The following is a 19,628-nucleotide window of genomic DNA, read 5'->3' on the forward strand; positions in this document are numbered from 1 at the left end:
ACTTACAACACTTTTGTCCAAAACAAAAGGCTTTGTCGTGTCTTGGAACCTCTTCCTAAGGTCCTTGTGATTTTAATATATGTTGGTATGCACTTTTTAATAATTTTGTGTACATTGATTCAAAATAATAATGATTTTGTGTACATGTATGTTATTGTTTGATGTATCATGAATGAGTATTTTATTCGAATGTGACAATTATTTTATAAATGATATGATACATTGATTTTGATGCTTCAATGAAGAGGATCTAAGAGTGTGGTGGCATTAACCGTGCCTATTTTAAGATGGAAAAAATAGCACATATATACTATGAACAAATTAATATACTATGCAAAATTTTATATGGTTTACAGTAGAAACTCTTTAAATTAATACTCGGTAAATTAATAAACTCTCTAAAATAATAAATTTGTCCGGTCCCGACTTGGGCCAATGTAAAAAATTGAAAAACTCGATAAAATAATAAGATAATAATTTTTCAGGAGATCCCTTTATAATTTTCGGTCCTAAGAAAATCATAAATTAATAATTCATAGAAATTGAAAAAAAATATATTACACTCTATTGAAATATGATTCAATAGTTGTCTGTTTTCCTTTAAAGTTCAAAAGTCATTATTGATTTCCAATGCATATGAACACATTAGTTACTAATTTACGTTGAGTCTCAAGGTTCGCTGCAACATAATTCTAAGAGGCATAGACTAATTTGCCTTTTTGTTTGGTATGTACAGTATAATTACTTAAAAACTCTTTAAATTAATAATTATTAATTTATCGATAAATTAATAACTCTCTAAATTAATAAATTTCTCTGGTCCTGACATTATTAATTTATAGAGTTTCTACTACTGTATTTTGATTTGATATGTTTTAAATTGGGTTGTCGTCCTTCTATCTATAGAAAAGGAATATCTGGTCTGGTAGCTAGAATCAATTTGGTTTATGATTTTAAAATAATATTTTATGTGTTATATTTCAGACCATATCATAACACAATAATTTAGCATGGGTTGTCCGACAGTGAGAATAACCTGCATAAGAGAATAACATGCAATTTTCAATAAAAAGAGAATAACATGCATAACAATTTTCATAAAAGAAACTCGGATCAGAAAATGATTATTTCTGGTATAAAATTAAATTAAATGTTTATTTAGCTAAAGTAAAATGAAAATATTAAATTTATATACGAGACAGGATGATTAAATTATTGATTTTATGCCTAGTTTAATCTCATTCACACAACTACTCCATATCATAGCATTGCTGTAAATCAATAGACCCTATAGGAATAGATGACAAAGAAAGACCATATTATTAATGGTATGCAAGGACAACACAGAATTGTTTAAGTATAGTAAAATATTAATAAAAGATTAAACTATGTTGACAAAGTTAACATAATAGTATATTGAACAAAACTTTTTAAAAAGGTTATATATATATATATATATATATATATATATATATATATATATATATATATATATATAAATATATATATATATTAATAATACAATATTTTCTAAGATATTAATACATACTTTTCATTCTATTTACTAAAATGAATTTTCAAATTTAACATTATATGCTATGTTTTGTATAATAAATATATGTAAATATCCATTATAGATGATAAACTTTAGTTCCAAATCATATTTCTTAAATATTGTTATATATTACCAAAATGTCATAAAATAATAGAATAAATTTTACAAAAATATTAAAGACCGCTTGCTTTTATTAAAAATATAATGCAAAAAGTTAATTAAAATTTGTTGATTATCAATATTATTCTTTAAATTTTTAATATTTAAATAAAATACAAATCCATGTTTAGACCGATTGTAATTTTAAGAATTGCAAAGCTAATACTAGTGTTACGACAGATAAACATGTCCCTAGTGTGATTCTATATCATCTTCCTCACCTTTCTCTTCATGCTCTTAAATCCGCTCAATTGTCTGATTTTATTTATATTACACATTCTAATTTTTTTGAGTGCTATTTATAATTTCTATTCATAGTTTGTATGAATCTTGTTCCTATAAAGTGGCTATTGTAAATCCTATTTGGGTAGTCTACGACAATGGAACTTCCTGTTTTGCACAAGACATGTATACTTCGGACTTGGTACATCTTCTACCAAGTGTATAATTTGAAAAAAAATGCTGTTTGTGGTCTTAAACAAGTTCAACGAGTTTGGTCTGAGAAGTTCACCATTATAATTAGGGATGCGAATAGGGCAAACTGACCTATAGGAGTCTACGGTAGGTCATGTTAGGTCAGATTTTTTTCTTAAATAGAGATGGTCTATGTTTTTTTAGAAGCTTATTGACGTTGTCTGCTTCTATATCAATCAAAGTATATTGTTGACATTTTTAAATGAGGTCATCTTTCTAATTATAGATAATCAAATATCCTTCGTAAGCTCAATGTGAAGTATGCTTCAACTAATCGTGTTCTTCGGACCATTATTATTTATACATTTCGATTTCATTGCATTATCAAGACTTTTACTATCTATTAAAATACTCTAATCTCCTTTGTTTTGGTACAACTCTAATCTCCTTCATTCTTTGTCTTCTCTTTTTTCTCTATGATTCATTTTGTTAACAATTACACATGGAGAATAAATGACATAAATAGAATCACTACACTATATTATTGTGAATGAAAAGAAAACAAGTTTGTGCCTTTCCCCGTTTCATCTTCACCATGTTTTATCCCTTTGTATGGGTCCTAAACAACACGGGTTGCCCGTGATATGGGACCACAACAACTCACAAGATCCAAATCTAATCCACGGGTTTCTTTTTAGGTCACTAATCAACCCTTCTTCTCTGTGTTTTTTGTTTCTTTGTCCCCACATTTCCATACAACACCCCCTTAGCTGCATGATATTCAGTTAGGCACACTTCTTTTCATTAACCAATATTTCAATTTTAAGCATATGTGTGTGGCTTGAAAGGGAACTTCATTCCCTCATCTTTTTTAAGGATGTGATTGGAGAAAATAATTTTATAGAGGACTTGATCTTTATGATGATTTTTTTGTTATTTTTTCTTTGACAAAGAGATTTTTAGTTGGCTAATGACTTCTTTTTCCCGAGGACATGTATTAAATGATTGTACTTTATGATTTGGGTTGGTCCGGTGATGTTTGAGACTTTAGAGTATGCTCCTTTCAAGATCTCAAATTCGATTCTCTCTGGTGCCGATTTCAATGTGCTAGTTTAGTTTCTTAAAAAAAATGACGGTAGGTTTTTTCAATGATAACACTTAATATTGTTAGTATTTCTTATTCAAACTGAACCTAAGTTCACCTAAAAATATTGGCTCAAAGGGGATGACGGGTCAATTCTATAGAAACCTTCACACAAAATTCATGTCTTTCGATGTGAGACTCCAAATTGAGTTCATGAAACTTTCCTTATACATGAAAATCGGTAACAATTTTGTTGAAAATGTTTATCGAGTTATCCTTGTCATTCCAAATTTTAACACCCTAAGCCAATCACTAAACTAACATTATATCCCGATTAATGGTAGCTTGTAAGAGTTAATTTGATAACAGTTGGCTTAATATTATTATATTTAATTCAAGATTTTATTTTATTTCGAGACAAAATAAATTTTAATTGAAATTATTTAACATGTCGAAATTAATTTAGATCTCTAAAATCACTTTTTTTACCTTAGTTTAACATGTCTAAACATGCATTTATATGGAGATGACTAGTGAGATCAAGCATCAATGTCATGAAGTCTCAACTATAGTAACTTCTAAAGACTACATGTACTATTTAGAAGCAAAAGAAAAAATATGAAATCTTCAAGCTGGCTATCCTCATTCTTGTTTGTGAGAAATCCTGAAGGAGTACGACCATAACGTCATGGACTCAGCATGAATGGCTGAAGAAGCTACTTATGTGTTTGTCTCTCACAAGTCACAATAATTCTAAAAACTCGTATTAATATTTTAAATACTCTATCCGTTTTAAAATATGTGTTGTTTTAACAAAAAAAATATATTGTTTTAAAGTGAATGTCGTTTTAACTTTTCATTGTAGTATTAATTAACTTTTTCCATTAGTACCTCTAATTACTACTATGTACACTACTTTCAAAGCATCATATTATACTTTAATGTATATTGATAGGAAATATACCGATAGATAACAAGGCTATTTTAGTAAAAATGTAATGTTCTTAGACAACATAATTACATTTCTTAATATATATGTGTAAAAAAATTAAACGACACTTATTTTAAAACGAAAGAATATATAAAAACATACAAGTACATATAACACGAATCCATATAACCTGTTCTAGTCCATGGTCTATTATGGAATTCACATTGACAATAATCCACAATTTCACGCATTTATGTAGCCGATGTGGCGGCATATTGGTGGAAGTTGAATCGATATTGGACGATTTATGTATTAAACTAAATATTTTAGTTCTAAAAATTTACATTTAAATGTATCCATCTTGATTCAACGACCATTAATGTATTATCCACGTGAATGCATGGAAATTGCTGAATGAAGGAATCAAGATCTCTTTGTTATCCATTAGAGAGTGGTTGTTTGGACATTTTGTTGTATCGAATCACCCATCTTCATCATTTTATATTCCATTTAATTTAAATAAGTGATTTTCACAAAGATTTGAAGTTCATTTCGATTGACTTATTTTTTAGCTTATGATAGAGTTTATGCAAATAAATAAACTTTTATATTAATTAATACTTCATCTTATCACATTTATAAGCAAAAAAGTACGTTTTAGATTCATTCAATATCTAATGTATTTGGTCTATATATAGACCAAATACATTATGTATTCAATGAACCTAAAAAGTTATTTTTTTACTTATAAATGTGACCGGAGTGAGTAAGTTCTTACAAACGAAAATTGTATCTTCATAAGTTATTTTTTTCAAAAACTACCTTGACAAATTTATAAATAATTCATAAAATCTTATTTATTTGAATAAACTATTTTGTATAAGCTCGAAAATAAGTCAATCCAAACGGACCCTTGAGTTACTTTCTTGATTTACCATGATTTTATGGTCTAAGTGTGATGTTGTTTCCTTCATCGTCTTAGTTTCTCTCCTTGTGGAGTTTGTTTGCTTTAAATTATTAGATCAGATTTTATTGATTACGAATTTAATCAATCACTTAATTAGTATAATCGTTATGGCTTTCGAAGCAAGGATATTTCAATCATTTGATTCTTTACATGTTTGTAAGTGTTTTTCATTTTGTGTTATTAACTTGGATTATGTCAGTTTGTTTGCAGATTTATCATTTATTTTTTCTTCAATTTTAACGATATTGAATTTGTTTTGATTTTTATGGATTCTTTTTTTTTTTTACAAGATTTTTATGTATTCTATCCATTTGAAAGAGTAAATATTTGTCAAAATGTTGCCCATTCTTATTTTCTTCCATTGTCACATTTTTTTTGTTGGGTCAATTTTCGCATTGTCGTCTTGAGACTCTAGAAGCATCGTCCAATGTTATTATCATCCTCATCATTGGCTTTGGCTCTTGTGGGTGGCATCCTCTAATGTCTCCATTTGGCATTAATATTTTTGTTTTTGACTATAACGTGTACTTATGTTATGCTATCTCTATTTTCCTCCATGTCGTGGTGCAAAATATTGCTAGCAGTAAACCCAACTGCAGCTACATGTTAATTAGTGCATATTATTCATTTGACTTGTTAATCATAGAGACTTCATCGTCGCAGAAATTTATTATATTTCACTTAAACTATTAACTTGTGTTGACGTTGTTAAACTAGATTGAATTTATTCAAAGGTTTTTTTTTTCAAAAAAAATCATTTTGAATGTGAAGCTAGATTGTTGTGATAACTCTCTCCTTATCTCTTCTTATTAACCAAAAACAAGTATTTTGTAACTTCCTTCAAAAAAAAAGTATTTTGTAACAATTTTTGAAACGATTATTTCTTTCATACTTTCGTTATATTTTTACTTTATTATTTTAATTTTTGTGTGTATACTTATATCTTTTTATATATATTTAATTGTCACATAAGTTATCTTAAAATGATTGTTCAAATAACATATATTTGTCGTTTCTGTTTTAAAATTTGATAAATCATAACTGAGCCAAAGAAGTAGTCCACTCCACTTCATTTTGCCAAAGTTGTATGTTCAAGTAATATACAACTTGAATTTTTCTATGGTTCTATGGTCACAAACATAAAGAAAAATTTTCTACTAATAAAAAATAAATTGATAATAAAATAATTTAATACTTTGAGGATTATTTTAGTATATGTGTCCGAACGCTATTCATTTATGCTTATAATCATAAAAGAATACGTCAATCCACCTTGACAATTTTAGGTTTTTCAACAAATTCAAATTTCAATTTTGTGAAATATATGAATAATTTCGAAGCTAAAAATGTATTCTGAATAAATGAAAAAAAAAATTTCAAGCAATAGATTTATTTAGAAAACACAAAATTAAAGTTGTCTGAATTAGAAAATATTTCAAAAAGTGATTAAAGATTATCAAAAAGTGATTTATATAAAATGAGTTTTTCGTTGTACGTGGGATAGGGTACAGTTCTGGAATATAGAGTTAAATTGTACTCGTGGTCAGTTTCAGTTGCGTCATGCGATCTAATTGACTGATTTCTTGTTGCAGTACAAACTCTTCTGAATCGTGGCAGGTGCTACCTACACCTCCCTTTTTTCCTGTCCCATCCATACCCAAATTGACCAATTTCATTTTCACTTGAATCATGTTCAATTCAAAGTTCCTTTACAAATTCATATTAATCATTATATTAAATGGTATATATATCCCCGACTACGATAAATTTTGTTCATCACATTGTTAGTTCAATGTTAAGAGTTTGGTGTTGTCTTTTTAAAAATAAATAAATAGCTTGACATTGTAATTTAAAATGAATTAACTTAATCTTCAATGAGCAATTTACCCCCAAAAAAATGAAACTCAATTTTCTATGAAATTATTTTCCTTCATATTGGTTTGCATGATTCAAGTTGGTCATAGAAACACATATTTATCATAGATTGTACTATCGCAAATATGTAAACACCGATAATTTGATTGAAAGTAAAAGTGAAAGATGTCATAGTAGTGTCAGACACTCAAGATTTTCCCCATTTATCTTCTACATAAATGTCAAAAGAAAAGGTTTAATAAGAATACACTTTGATTGCTCATTCCCTTGCAACAAATGGAACATATTGTTTTCAAGCTTCACCACCAATTCGACAACATTCCACCTTGTATTGAAAATTTGATTTTAAATAAAATGCAATAAGTTGGTTCGCGTAGTAAAAAAAACTACACGGCAACAGCATACACATTTTTACTTGTTCAATCTTATTTCTCAGTTTTGCCATATAATTTTTTTTAAGGCCGAAAAGTTCATACATTAGATCAGACAATCAAAGCACAAGAAGTGCTAAGATCGAAATATCTAATTGGTCGAGTGTTCCATCGAAAGAAATCATAATAAAAACCTTTGACATTGAATTTGTGCCAAAATTTTAACCATGTCAATAAAAGGATAAAACCAATCAATTTCCAATTTTTATGGTGCCATTTACATCAAAAGTTTAGAAATACAAGGAAAATGAGGCCTGATTTATGACCTACACAAAAAATACTAACAAAAGCAAAGGGTCAAGTAAGTCTAAGTATCTAGAATCCCACAATGCTCTATAAATTTCACATCAATCCAAAAGAAGAACAAAAAACAAAAAATCAAAATCAAAAGTAGGAATCTAGATAATGATATGAGTGCCTCCTATTATACTGTAGTAAGCTAGCATAAGTCCTGTCCCATATTCCAATATACATACACTCATCATCAGGACTTACCGAAACGCCAGATATTTCACCAAAGAAATCGATTTCTTGACTTTTTTCATAATTTGCCGTTGTACTATAAACATGCACAAAATCAGCAGGTTCAGCAACGACCATATATTGACCGTCTGAAGAAAACCGAATTGACCGGCTTGCCCCGAGGTTGTTCTTGAGAATAGCAATTGGAGATGACACGTTTCTGGCGTCCCATACTCTGCATGTCTTGTCTTGATTCCCGGTAGCGAATGCTAGTCCATTGGGATGCCATGCAGATGCAAATGAGTAATCTTGATGACCACTCAAAGTGGCGACAGTCTACAATATCAAACACGTCTCGAACATGTTAGTGGAGGGCTTCTTCGACGTAGGATTTTGCTTAAAGCTACAAAGTAACTGGTGCGATGGTTTGAGAGCTTATGAAAACAGCTAATGACATGTCCATAAACTGTTTTCAGCTTAATTCCATAAGCTTATGAAAACATCTTATAGCTTATATGGAAACAAATTTGACTTTTTTTTTTTATCTTTTGTTATAAAAATAGCTTACATTAAGTACTTATATGATAAACGCTTATACTATAAGCATATACGCATTTAATTAAGTAGTTTATCGCCAAACAGGGTCTTTATCTCTCTCAAATGAGACTAGGTACAGCCGGGATCAAATCAACCGGTGAACTGGCATAATAGCGACATAATTAGATTCGGTAGAATATTTACCAAAATAAAACCTTATTAAAAAAAAAAAGCAGTAAATGTGTGAGAGAGGAACCATGTACCTTCCCGTTTTGAGGATCCACCAGCAGTCCCTCTAAGTTATCTCCAACGACAGTCATTAGTTTGCGGTCAGGACTGATTGATGTGTGCTGCATCAAGAGTAAAATACTTTGCAATCACGGCAAGAAATATATGTAAAATTAAAATCACAAATAGTTTTAAAAAGTGAAGCAAAATATCCAATCAAAACAACATGTGGGAAAAACATCGAAGTTCATGGAAATTGTGAACACAAATGAAACAACCGTACGAGTGTGAAGCAATAAAATTCAATCCCATTTGGTATTGCTTGATTATGCTATAATTCCTTTTAATTTTAATCAAGACATAAGATTTGGAATCAAGATTCTTCTAGTATTGTTTCAATTTTCATGCTAATCTTTTATTTTCAGTTCCTTATTTGTTCCGCTACAATGAAAAGGTTTGTTAAGGTAAGCCAATTGAGAAATTCAAAGCTCCTACAAGGTCAAATCATTTGTTTGTTCGGCAATATCAATAGAATTAACAAAACACGACATGTTGCGCAGATGATGGATGGCCAAAAGGGAAGGAAAAAAACTGTATCTCAGAATGCTTGAAGAGTACTTACATTCACTGGCCAAGGGAAGTGTAGTTGATTCAAAAGCTGAAACTTTTCAATGTCATATTCTCTAACACCAGAATCGTTATTGGCAGCTATAAAATGAGTTGCACCGCTGAAAAAGTTTCCATGTCAGACAGCATTTCCAAAAACCAAGACAAATAAAAGCTAGTATGAGAAATACCTCAAGCTTTCATATATTTCAACTGCATTTGTTATAGCATTATCATCATGTGTGGTCCGCGTACAGAAGCTTACTCCTTTCTTATCCAAACGCTGCATTCAATATAGATGTTATAAGCTGCATCCAATAATATTCTGCTAGAAGATTTGTTCCTAACACTCAACGCTACCTCTATCAATGTTGTCAAAGAGTGGCTATAGCATTGCGCAATTTGAAAAAATCACTATAGTTCTGCAATATGTTATTTAGTGCAAAGTGTTGTGAAATAGCAACTACAACAGTACTATAACGTTGCAGCGTAGCGGAATTTGAACAAATTGAGATTTTCCGCAATCCGAAATTGACAACATTGACCCCTATATACTACTCCTTATGAAGATTATTTTGGCCATATTTAAAAAAGTATGTTTTCTCGGTAAAAAAAAGGTATGTTTTCATGAGTACGAGGGCAAAACTCAAGTTTACAATTAGATAAATGTAAAGGACCATACATCAATCACATTATTTTCTCATTATAAATTATCACATAGCAGAAAAAGGAATGTATATAAATATATATGCCCATTGCCCACACACCCCATAAGCAGATATGGAATAGAAAACAGCTAATCTTCCACGAATAAATAAAATAATCTCATCATTCGATGAAGTATCAGAAGCCGACAAGACACGTATGTGATATGGATTTACCTTACAAGTAAGCTCTCCTTGGAAGCCACCAGCAACAAGAAAATTATCCTTGACAGCCAATGTGCTAATCTGCGTCTGCGAAAATCCTTCCATCTGATTTCCAGCACATCTCTAAAAGACCAAACAAAGATATTAATTTTATTTAACACTCTTAACTAAAGCATTTTCTCAAATGAACCATGTTAAATTTTCCAGCTTCATTAATCACCCATGTATATTGAACGGCTGCAAATTTCTTATGATCCAGAAAAATATAAATTGTGGAGTTCTAAATAAGTCTTGCATCAATCAGGGTTGTCGATCAAGGATCGTGGAAAATAACAGTTTATTGAAATTCCGCTACGCTATAGTATTATAGCCACTATTTAACAACACTCCCCACTAAACCGTGTATCGCAGAACAATAATGGTTACTTAAAATTCGGCTACACTATAGTGCTATAGCGGCACTATTTAACAACACTGATAACAATTCAGCATGCAAAATCAAATAGGTTCCAAGTCTTTTTTCTTTATGGATAAGAAACGTTGCGTAAGAGATTCGACTGCAATACCTCAGTAGGAGCTACATGCCCAGCAAAATTTATTATCTCGGACAAGTTGCCACTTAATGATGACCAGTGCATAATTGAGTAGTTTGAGACAAGGTATACATCATGTTTTGAAGTAGCACATACCAAGTTCCTCAGCTGCATCCCACAAAAAAAAATGTCATCAGGCTTGAAAGTTAGGTAAAATTGACATGCAGTTTGAGTATATATAAACAAAACAGCATCAATTGAGCTTCTACAGCATAGTATTAGAGACAACAATAAATTTAAAGAATCTTCGGATATTTTCTCAATATCTACTAATAAAACAATGTACAATAATTCGTGCAGCGCAACACACAAAACAGCGGCACAAGTCACGACATTTTGTTCAATCACTGATGACGAACAACAGCAAAAATAACATTATATCAAAGATACATGCATGAACTTCAACCTTCAAGTCATATATTCTTTCACCAAACAATACTAAATGCTCATTAATCATTCAAAAAAGACAGTGCAATAATCAGTGTTGTCAATACTGGATTGTGGAAAATAGAGGCAAGCGACTATTGAGACAGCGCAGAGTTTACATATTTATCAACTCACCGACTCTTCAGTTTTTTATTTCAAAAATAGGTCATGCAGAGCACAGACGTGACTCTTCAGTTTTATTATTTAAAAAAAGCCTAAAGTTTTCTTTTTTCCACTATTGTTGCAACTTCCGCTAGCCGAAATTGGAACAGGGGCGGTTTTATTGGAATATCGATTTTTCAACAAAAACTACAATGCTATGACACTAGCACCACTATGGCCACTATTTGCCAACACTATTAACAATACAAAAGAAAAAAATTCAACAAACCTGAAAATGAAGGATGGTAGGCTTAACCATCCTTGTATTATAGAAGAATTCATAGTATTTGTCACCCTTCTCCACTTGTTTGCAATCCTGAAACACCAAACAAAAAAAAATTAACCTTTTGAGTATCAAAACATTTGTCAAACAATTTCTAATGCTACTTACACCCTCTGGTCACTATTATAAGCAAAAATTGACATTTTAGGTTCTTTCAATAAATGATGTATGTAGTCTTCAATATAGACCACATACATCGTTCATTAAATGAACTTAAAATATTAAATTTTGCTTATAATAGTGACCGGAGTGTGTACTTCCCTGCCTCCCAACAGCCACAAACCAGTGTTGTCAATCCTGAATCCCAGAAAATAGCAGTTTTTTCACATTCCGCTACCGCGCTATAAGACAACACTATACTAAATAGTGTGCCGCAGAATAACAACAATTTGTTCAAATAGAGAAATAATAACGATTTGTTCAAATTCTGCTATGCTGCAACGCTACTATAGCCACTCTTTAACAACACCGTCTGAAACAAATGAAAATAGGACAAAGAGTAAAAAAACACAGAACAAAAGCAAAACCTTGTCAGCAGTCTCCCCAGATGTCAGAATGTTCTCAAAATTCCTATACTGTTCAAGCCTTGTCAATCTGTAACTTTCTCTTGTGATATTCAACATCTCCCATGGAATTCCTTGAATGTCCTTACCCTTCCTTGCTTGTGCAGCTGATGTATCAGTCACCTTAGTAAGCTGTTCCATTCAAAATCATCAAACAAATCAAAAGCCAACACAAAAAAACAAACAATTTTCTCTAAGTTCAATTAAAACATAAATAAAACAACTCAAAAAACATCATTAAACAAAACAAAAATCAAACAATTTTACCTAAGTTCAATGAATAGAGTAATAAAACATCCTCAAAAAAATCATCAAACAAAACAAAAAACAAACAATTTCCCTAAAGTTCAATCAAAACATAAACAAAACAACCTCAAAAAAACATCATCAAATAAAACAACACAAAAAACAAACAATTTTACATTAAATTCGATGAAAACATAAATAAAACAAACTCAAAAAAAAAAAAACATCATCAAACAAAACAAAACAAAAAAACAAACAATTTTCCATTAGTTCAATGAAAACATAAATAAAACAAACTAAAAAAAAATTAATACAAAAATCAAGCAAGAAAAAAAAGTAAAAGATTGAAAACCAACCATCTCATATTCATCAAGAGGAACATCTTCAGCAGCAGCATCAAATTCTTCTTGTTCATCTACATCATCAAAGAAATCATCTTCCTCCATATGATCAAATGGGTACATGTCATGATAGGACATGAGGGTTTGTGTGATTGAATTCAACCTTAAAGTGAGTGTGAGTTTTTTGGAGCAGGAAAGGAAGAAAAGGTAAAGAAAACAACAACGTTTGTCTTCTCACACTCTCTTCACCACCGGCATAATCATAATTAATAAAATTAAATTATACAATCAGTATAAATGTGGGTCCCACGCATATTTATTGCCATAGACGAAAAGATAATAGTCATCGAAAACTTACACACAATGGAATAACCGAGGCTTAAATATCGGTCACAGCCTTTGGACTAACAATTTTAGCAGTTAAGTAAAGACTTCAGGATATTTCTTGCAACAATTTAGTTTTCCACAATAAATAAATAGTTTTGATGAAAATATTATGAAGTAATTTTGGTATAATTAAATTGGACTAGAAGAAAATTATCAAGAATCAACTTTAATTTTTGGGTGGATAGACACAAAACAAATTTAAAATAGTCATTGAAAATTCATAAAGAAAAAGTAGAAGAGTGGATTTGAAACTCAGTTACTATGTCTAATATAATAATTCCAACATTTTTATCAAATAAGTTAAGATTTGTGTATAAATTAAAGAAGAAATAAATGATTATTTTTTTGATAGAAGAGATATGAATGATAATTAGTGTGTGCTTTGAAAAAAATAATAATATTTTAAGATTCTCTACGGCCCACAAAATAACATCACAACGTGTAGTTATAATCTCATCTTGATTTTTTATAATAAAAAATTCTCGTTTTCATTCCTTGGGCTCAAACTTTGTCTAGATTACTGGAGTAAAGTTTGTTTGAGTGTTTGACTAGAACTAAACTTAAACTCTTAAGTTCTGTTTGGATGATAGAAGAAAGCGATTTGGATTAGGTGTAGTGTAAGTTATATGCATCTGTCGTTAGATTAAAATAGGATGGTCCTAATTTTTAAAAAGATTTTTCTTTTTGTTCACGTATATAAACACAAGTTTTATTACAACAGGCGAGCTGCTCAGTGAGACGTCCTAGGTGGAGTCTCAAGAGCACTCTTAAGAAGTAAATGAATGATACACTGTTTTTTCTATATGGAATCTGTCCCCTCAAGCATCTAAGTGTCCCCCTTTTATAGTCCTCACTTTCTTGACCTAATGGGCCTTTCTTTGGATGTCCAGGCCCATTAACTCTGAGATCCATAAGGCTCATCTATCCCAGGCGCGTGGAGTTGATCGAATTTTCCTTGCCCTGCTCGTCCGTACAAGGCGCGTGGAGTCGAGGATACACAGCTCACGTCACTTGTCCGTGCAGGACGCGTGGCATGTTATGAGATGCCTTTGAGAGGAGGACCACAATGTTACTTGGACAACGACTTGAGAGTGAGCTAGTGACGTTGATGATGGAGCTCACACGACCTGGATGACCGAGCTGAGTTAAGCAGACAGAGCTCACATGACCTGAACGATCAAACTGAGCTAAGCAGATAGAGCTCACATGACCTGAACGATCAAGCTGAGCTGTTCATGTTGAATAGTCAATGTGTATGAGAGTCCACGTGGTATGGTCCTCCATAGTCCACAGTCCACCAAGCGTCAAGCCTGTTAAGGCGTAGACGTTTGTTCTTGTTTTTCATTAGGTCGACCTGAGCCAGTCCACAGTCCACCAAGCGTCGAGCCTGTTAAGGCGTAGACGTTTGCTCTTATTTTTCATTAGGTCGACCTGAGCCAGTCCACAGTCCACCAAGCGTCGAGCCTGTTAAGGCGTAGACGTTTGTTCTTGTTTTTCATTAGGTCGACCTGAGCCAGTCCACAGTCCACCAAGCGTCGAGCCTGTTAAGGCGTAGACGTTTGCTCTTATTTTTCATTAGGTCGACCTGAGCCAGTCCACAGTCCACCAAGCGTCGAGCCTGTTAAGGCGTAGACGTTTGTTCTTGTTTTTCATTAGGTCGACCAGATCCAGTCCACGGTCCACCATTGGTTTGACGTTTGCTTCATCGGTTAGCCTAGTCCTCTACCTATCCGTTAATCTGTAGCGTCGCGGAACGCCGAAACCGAATTAACTTTTCAAACCCATATTTATGAGTTTCGTCATTGATGGGACTGCTTAGTCTTGTCACATCGCTTGTACTATATTATTTATTTATTATAGCCTTCACTTCACTCCTATATATACCACTACTTTCTTCATTCACTTTCACCATTTCACTTATTACCTCTCCAAAATTACCTTTCTTTCCATGCGTTGCTCTCCGTTCATAGCTTCTCTTCATCGACGGTCCTCTGAACCAACAACTAACACAGGTATAATTTCATTCCTCTTATCTTTTTTGCAATCTGTACCTCTATATATATTTCCCTTCACATGTGTACTTATATGATAAGCTTATGTTATACATATTTTGGATCATGCTTTTGTGAGCTCCACTAGCAATACACTGTGGCGACAAGAAAGTCTCATTTCTAATTAAATTGAGCTCATCCTTTTTTTTCTCTCTTTCTTTTTTTTAATAATATTGTTGCATGTTTCATCCTTTGACATTTATGAGACCACAACAACATAGCTTGTCCTACTGATTCTCTTGAGATGTTGTTCACTGCTCTTCATTAGCTCAGCAGCTCAACAGCCCCACACCTATTGTAACAAGACTTTTGTTTAATATAATTTATCGTTAGTTCTATTGAATGAGAAAGCTTTCACACTGCAATACTACTTTCACACGTTTTCCATCACATGTATTGTTTTATGTGCTTGGTCATTGTAATAGTCACTTAGTTCATGTAAAGTAGCAAACTCCAAGTAGAAAGCACATATATATTTTTTGGTGTTGTCTATCATATGCTGCTATGCTCCTATGCTCCTATGCACTATATTCCCAACACTTTATCTTAATTATTTCAAATAAAAAATACTTTGTCAAAGCATTGAGTTTTAGAAATTCATGGTGTCACTTTCTATCACATCATCTCCTCTTCTCCTCTTCTCCTCGGCTCCTCATCTTTCTTTCTTTCTTTTTCTTTCTCTCTTTTTTCTTTTTTTTTTTGTTTCTTTTCTTTCTCACACAAGAGTAATGTCTTCCAACTACTTCCAATTGGCACTACCTCCTTTACTTTAATGTTGTTGTTGTTGTTACTAGCTACTCCCTTCAATGCCATCATAATAACCACAATACTATGTGACCTTTATATCACTTCATGCCTCCATATTACTTGAAAAATTCCAAGGTTCCACCTAGTGCATTGAGCAGCACATATCATAGCAGAGCACGGCACCCCATCAGCTTAGGAGGTCGGCATCCCATCAGCTTGGGAGCTCTGCACCTTTTCTTTCTCATATCACCTTACAACCCTTCAACAATTTTTATTCTCACCAACTACAACCTTAACACAATAACATGTCCTACAAATGATTTGAAAGGCAACCCAGCAGCTTGGTTTCGCTGTCTCTCCCCTCCATCTCCTCGACTCCTCTCCTCTCCTTTTTCACCCGGCTCGTCATCCTCCCTTCTTAGCATTACACTTTCTCCTAAGTTGAGGTGAGCTTATGTTCTCAATGATATACATGAAGTAATATTTCATAATCATTTTTTTTTTTTTTTTCAGTGGCCACTATTTTCTTTCTTTCCATTTCTTGTAGTTCCTGCTAGATAGCAACTAGAATAATAACAATAATAAATATATATATATATATATATATATATATCTTAGTGGCTATACTTCTTGTGGAACACCCACACAGTACTAAGCTCCTTGCTTACATGGTTGTAGCTTGATATGTGTAGATTTTGATAGAGAAATGTATTTACACAATCTTGTAAATCTGCTCATCTCCTCCTCCTTTTCTCTTTAGTGTTTTTGTCACGGTGAAACATATAGTTGTTTAGGAGTGTAAATTTGGGGATTTATGGTTTTGATTTTGGACTTTGGTTCTAAGCTGCTAATATGTAGATGAAAGAGTGCCAAAGCATTCACGTGTTCTCCAAGTAGAGAAGAGGAATTCTTTTATTTTTTAGTATGACACAACTTGCTTTATCCCAAAGTACTTAGTATGCATCCCTTCACAAAAATATAGGACTTTTTGTTTTATATGGTACAAGTGGGTCCCACGTGCCCTTATACTTCCTTTGAAACATAAAGTGCCATTTTACCTTGTGTTATGAGCACCTTTTCACGTGAAGCAGAGAGCTCGGTTGCTTGGATCCAGCTTAGAGCTCCGCAGCTTGGGAGCTCAGCAGCTCAGTTCCAGCTTATTTTTATATACCCTTTTTGCATAAATTATTTGTCATCAAACGCTACTCTTTAAGCCTCACACTTTGCATCCGCACACCACATGTTTGATTAAAGGATACACCACATAAAGCCAATTAAGTTTAACAAGTCTTTGTGACCAGCTCGGTCTCCATGAGCTACAACGAGCTCGACTTCGGAAGTGCTCCACCTAGTATGTCTTTTTTTTTATATATATATATATATGTGTGTGACAAGTCCACTGATTGGGATTTTTGTGTTATGTCAGGATTAGGAGTGAACCCCTAACCCTTCATGCCTCGTAGGGAAAAAAGATATGTTGATTCCCCTCCTTTGTCCTCATCTCTGTCCTCTTGCTATGTTGAGTCTGATGTAGAAGAAGATGACGTACCTCAGAAAGCGAATATTAGTTGGGTGAATGAGGATGTACGATCGAGCTTCTCTACTTATTCTGAATTCTCCTCTGCCTTGGAATGTTATAAATCCTTGAGCCATCCTTATTATCGCACCTCCTTTGATATCCAGCCTTGTAATGAGGACGATGTGGTCTGCGACGCTCCTTTAGATGAAAGTAAATGCTACACTTATGTGTATTATTGCACCTTTAGCAAACTTGGGGTGAGATTGCCTTTTACTGATTTCCAATGCGAGATTCTTAGAACTCTTAACGTTGCTCCCTCACAGTTACATCCAAATTGCTGGGCCTTCCTACGATCTTTCGAGATCTTATCAAGAGGACTAAACATCCCTGCCTCAGCCTATTCCTTCTTTTCTTTCTTTAACGCCAAAAAGTCAAAACCAAATTCCTGGCTTTATATGAGTAATCATCTCCACCATACCCTTATCAGGTCTTACACCTCTTCCTGGAGGAACTATAAGTCAGATTTTATTCGTGTGTGTCCGAGCCCTTCCCGTTCAGAAGGCTGGTATTCTGAATCTCAGGAGCCTCGCTTTCCCTTTTTTTGGACAAAAAAACCTATAACCAAATTTGACGTAGGTGACTTGCCACACTCACCCGAGGATGCAAGAGCTGTTAATGTTCTTCGTGACTTTGGAAGCTTAGAGACAAACGAGTTGCTTTGTCGTGAGGATGACGAGAATGAGCTCTCTTTGTATTTGCGTAATACTCCTTTTACATTCCTAATTGTAACTTTAATGTATTTGAATGACATATGTACTTAATTTTCTCTCTTCTTTTTTCTTGCAGAAAGTGTAAGGATGGCGCCCCTTGCTCCTGGGAAGCTTGCAGCCATTAAAGCTCAGAAAGCGAAGGAGGACGCTGGGAAAGAGATGAGCTCCCCCGCTCGAGTTTCTCCTCCTCTCAAGAAATCCAAAAAGAAAAAAGATGTGGGTACCTCAGCAGGGCCTCGAGACACTCATAAGAGTCCACCCCGACCACCCCGTTCTATTCGTCTAACTCCTCCTCCTACTAGTTCATCCGCTCTTCCAGCTGATAACTGGCGTGTTGTGCTAGCAACTAATGATTATGGAGGCGAGCAGAACTCTGCTTGGGATCTAAAGTTTTCAGGTGGAAATATTGTGTCGCAGTACACCTCCTCCTCAGATCGGGAGAGGATTGGGAGCCTGTCATATGAAGAGGCATTGGAAGCTTCACGGACCTATGCTCTTCAGTCTGCCGCCATAGTCACGGAGGTTGGCAAGTCCTTTGCTTCAGAACGTGCTGAATTCCAATCCTCCCTTACTGCTGCGCGGGTTTCTTTGGCCCATGCTGAACACAAAATGCGTGGCATGGAGGCCTCTATTGATACCTACGCGGAGGAGGCGGGGAAATATAAAGAGGATCTCCATAATGCTCGTGAAGAATGCCAAACTTTCCGTGAGAAGTGCTCCCAGCTGGAAGAGGAGAAGAAGTCTCGTGAGCTAGTGCATGGCAAAAAGATCAAAGAACTTGAATATAACGCCTTGGATTGTTATGAAGATGGTTTCGATAATGCAATTAAGCAAGCTCTCATGTTTTACCCTGACCTCGACCTCTCCCATGTTGATTCTGGCAAGCGCGTTCAGGGAGGTCGGCTCGTGATTACCGAGGTTGATGAGCCATTTGGTATCGTGACGGGCCCCCACGATCGTAGTCATTGACGTATTCCTCCCAGGCTCTCCCATGCTCCTTACTATTTTGATGTTGTATTATCGCTTTCTCTGTAGGTCACTTTTGGGCCAAATTATTCTTGTTTGTGGTGTTGTAATATTTGAGGTCACTTTTGGGCCAAACTATGCTTGTTTGTGGTGTTGTAATATTTGAGGTCACTTTTGGGCCAAACTATGCTACTAACTATGCTACTAATGATGTTGCAATATTTCACTAGAGTATTTTCCATTAAAGCTTTGTATTCTTACGTGCTTTCCTCACTTCTTGAAGCCGCAGCTTTGCTCGGCTACCTTTATTAAAATGTCAAGGAAAATCTCTAACGGACCAGTCCATATAACGTATATTTGTCTAAGGGTCGGGTCTGTACCGATACTCGCTTAGGTCTTGAAGGCGTAGCTCTGCTCGGCTACCCTTATTAAGACGTCAAGGAAAGTCTCTAATGG

At 33.7% G+C, this 19,628-nt stretch overlaps 2 protein-coding genes across 2 annotated transcripts; one reads left to right on the plus strand and one right to left on the minus strand.

Moving 5' to 3' along the window:
* Positions 1-7,586: 7,586 nt before the first annotated feature.
* Positions 7,587-12,970, minus strand: LOC146904876 (putative WD repeat-containing protein C2A9.03). The gene is made up of 9 exons (XM_085726366.1): positions 12,748-12,970; positions 12,110-12,277; positions 11,529-11,615; positions 10,685-10,819; positions 10,131-10,241; positions 9,441-9,532; positions 9,266-9,371; positions 8,679-8,765; positions 7,587-8,214 (listed from the first exon to the last, which is right to left on the minus strand). The coding sequence occupies exons 1-9, from the start codon at positions 12,868-12,870 to the stop codon at positions 7,801-7,803; spliced, it is 1,323 nt and encodes a 440-aa protein (XP_085582492.1). The 5' UTR covers positions 12,871-12,970; the 3' UTR covers positions 7,587-7,800.
* Positions 12,971-15,665: 2,695 nt separating this feature from the next.
* LOC146904877 (uncharacterized) lies at positions 15,666-19,401 on the plus strand. Its single transcript, XM_085727516.1, has 3 exons — positions 15,666-16,363; positions 17,344-18,195; positions 18,283-19,401. The coding sequence occupies exons 2-3, from the start codon at positions 17,370-17,372 to the stop codon at positions 19,173-19,175; spliced, it is 1,719 nt and encodes a 572-aa protein (XP_085583642.1). The 5' UTR covers positions 15,666-16,363; positions 17,344-17,369; the 3' UTR covers positions 19,176-19,401.
* Positions 19,402-19,628: the final 227 nt, after the last annotated feature.

The sequence above is a fragment of the Medicago sativa genome, chromosome 7 (assembly GCF_051527215.1).
Source record: "Medicago sativa cultivar Bolivia chromosome 7, Bolivia_mono, whole genome shotgun sequence".
NCBI classification, from domain to species: Eukaryota; Viridiplantae; Streptophyta; class Magnoliopsida; order Fabales; family Fabaceae; genus Medicago; species Medicago sativa.

What these genes read in the sequence shown, in the direction of transcription:
- LOC146904876 (XM_085726366.1), bottom strand. Translation starts at nt 12,870, where the DNA reads ATGTCCTATCATGACATGTACCCATTTGATCATATGGAGGAAGATGAT. An exon ending in CTGGGGAGACTGCTGACAAG is followed by an intron (nt 11,616 to 12,109) that starts GTTTTGCTTTTG and finishes TTGGTGTTTCAG; the next exon opens with GATTGCAAACAAGTGGAGAA. An exon ending in AAGGAGAGCTTACTTGTAAG is followed by an intron (nt 9,533 to 10,130) that starts GTAAATCCATAT and finishes TATTGAATGCAG; the next exon opens with CGTTTGGATAAGAAAGGAGT.
- LOC146904877 (XM_085727516.1), top strand. Translation starts at nt 17,370, where the DNA reads ATGCCTCGTAGGGAAAAAAGATATGTTGATTCCCCTCCTTTGTCCTCA. An exon ending in TGAGCTCTCTTTGTATTTGC is followed by an intron (nt 18,196 to 18,282) that starts GTAATACTCCTT and finishes TTTTTCTTGCAG; the next exon opens with AAAGTGTAAGGATGGCGCCC.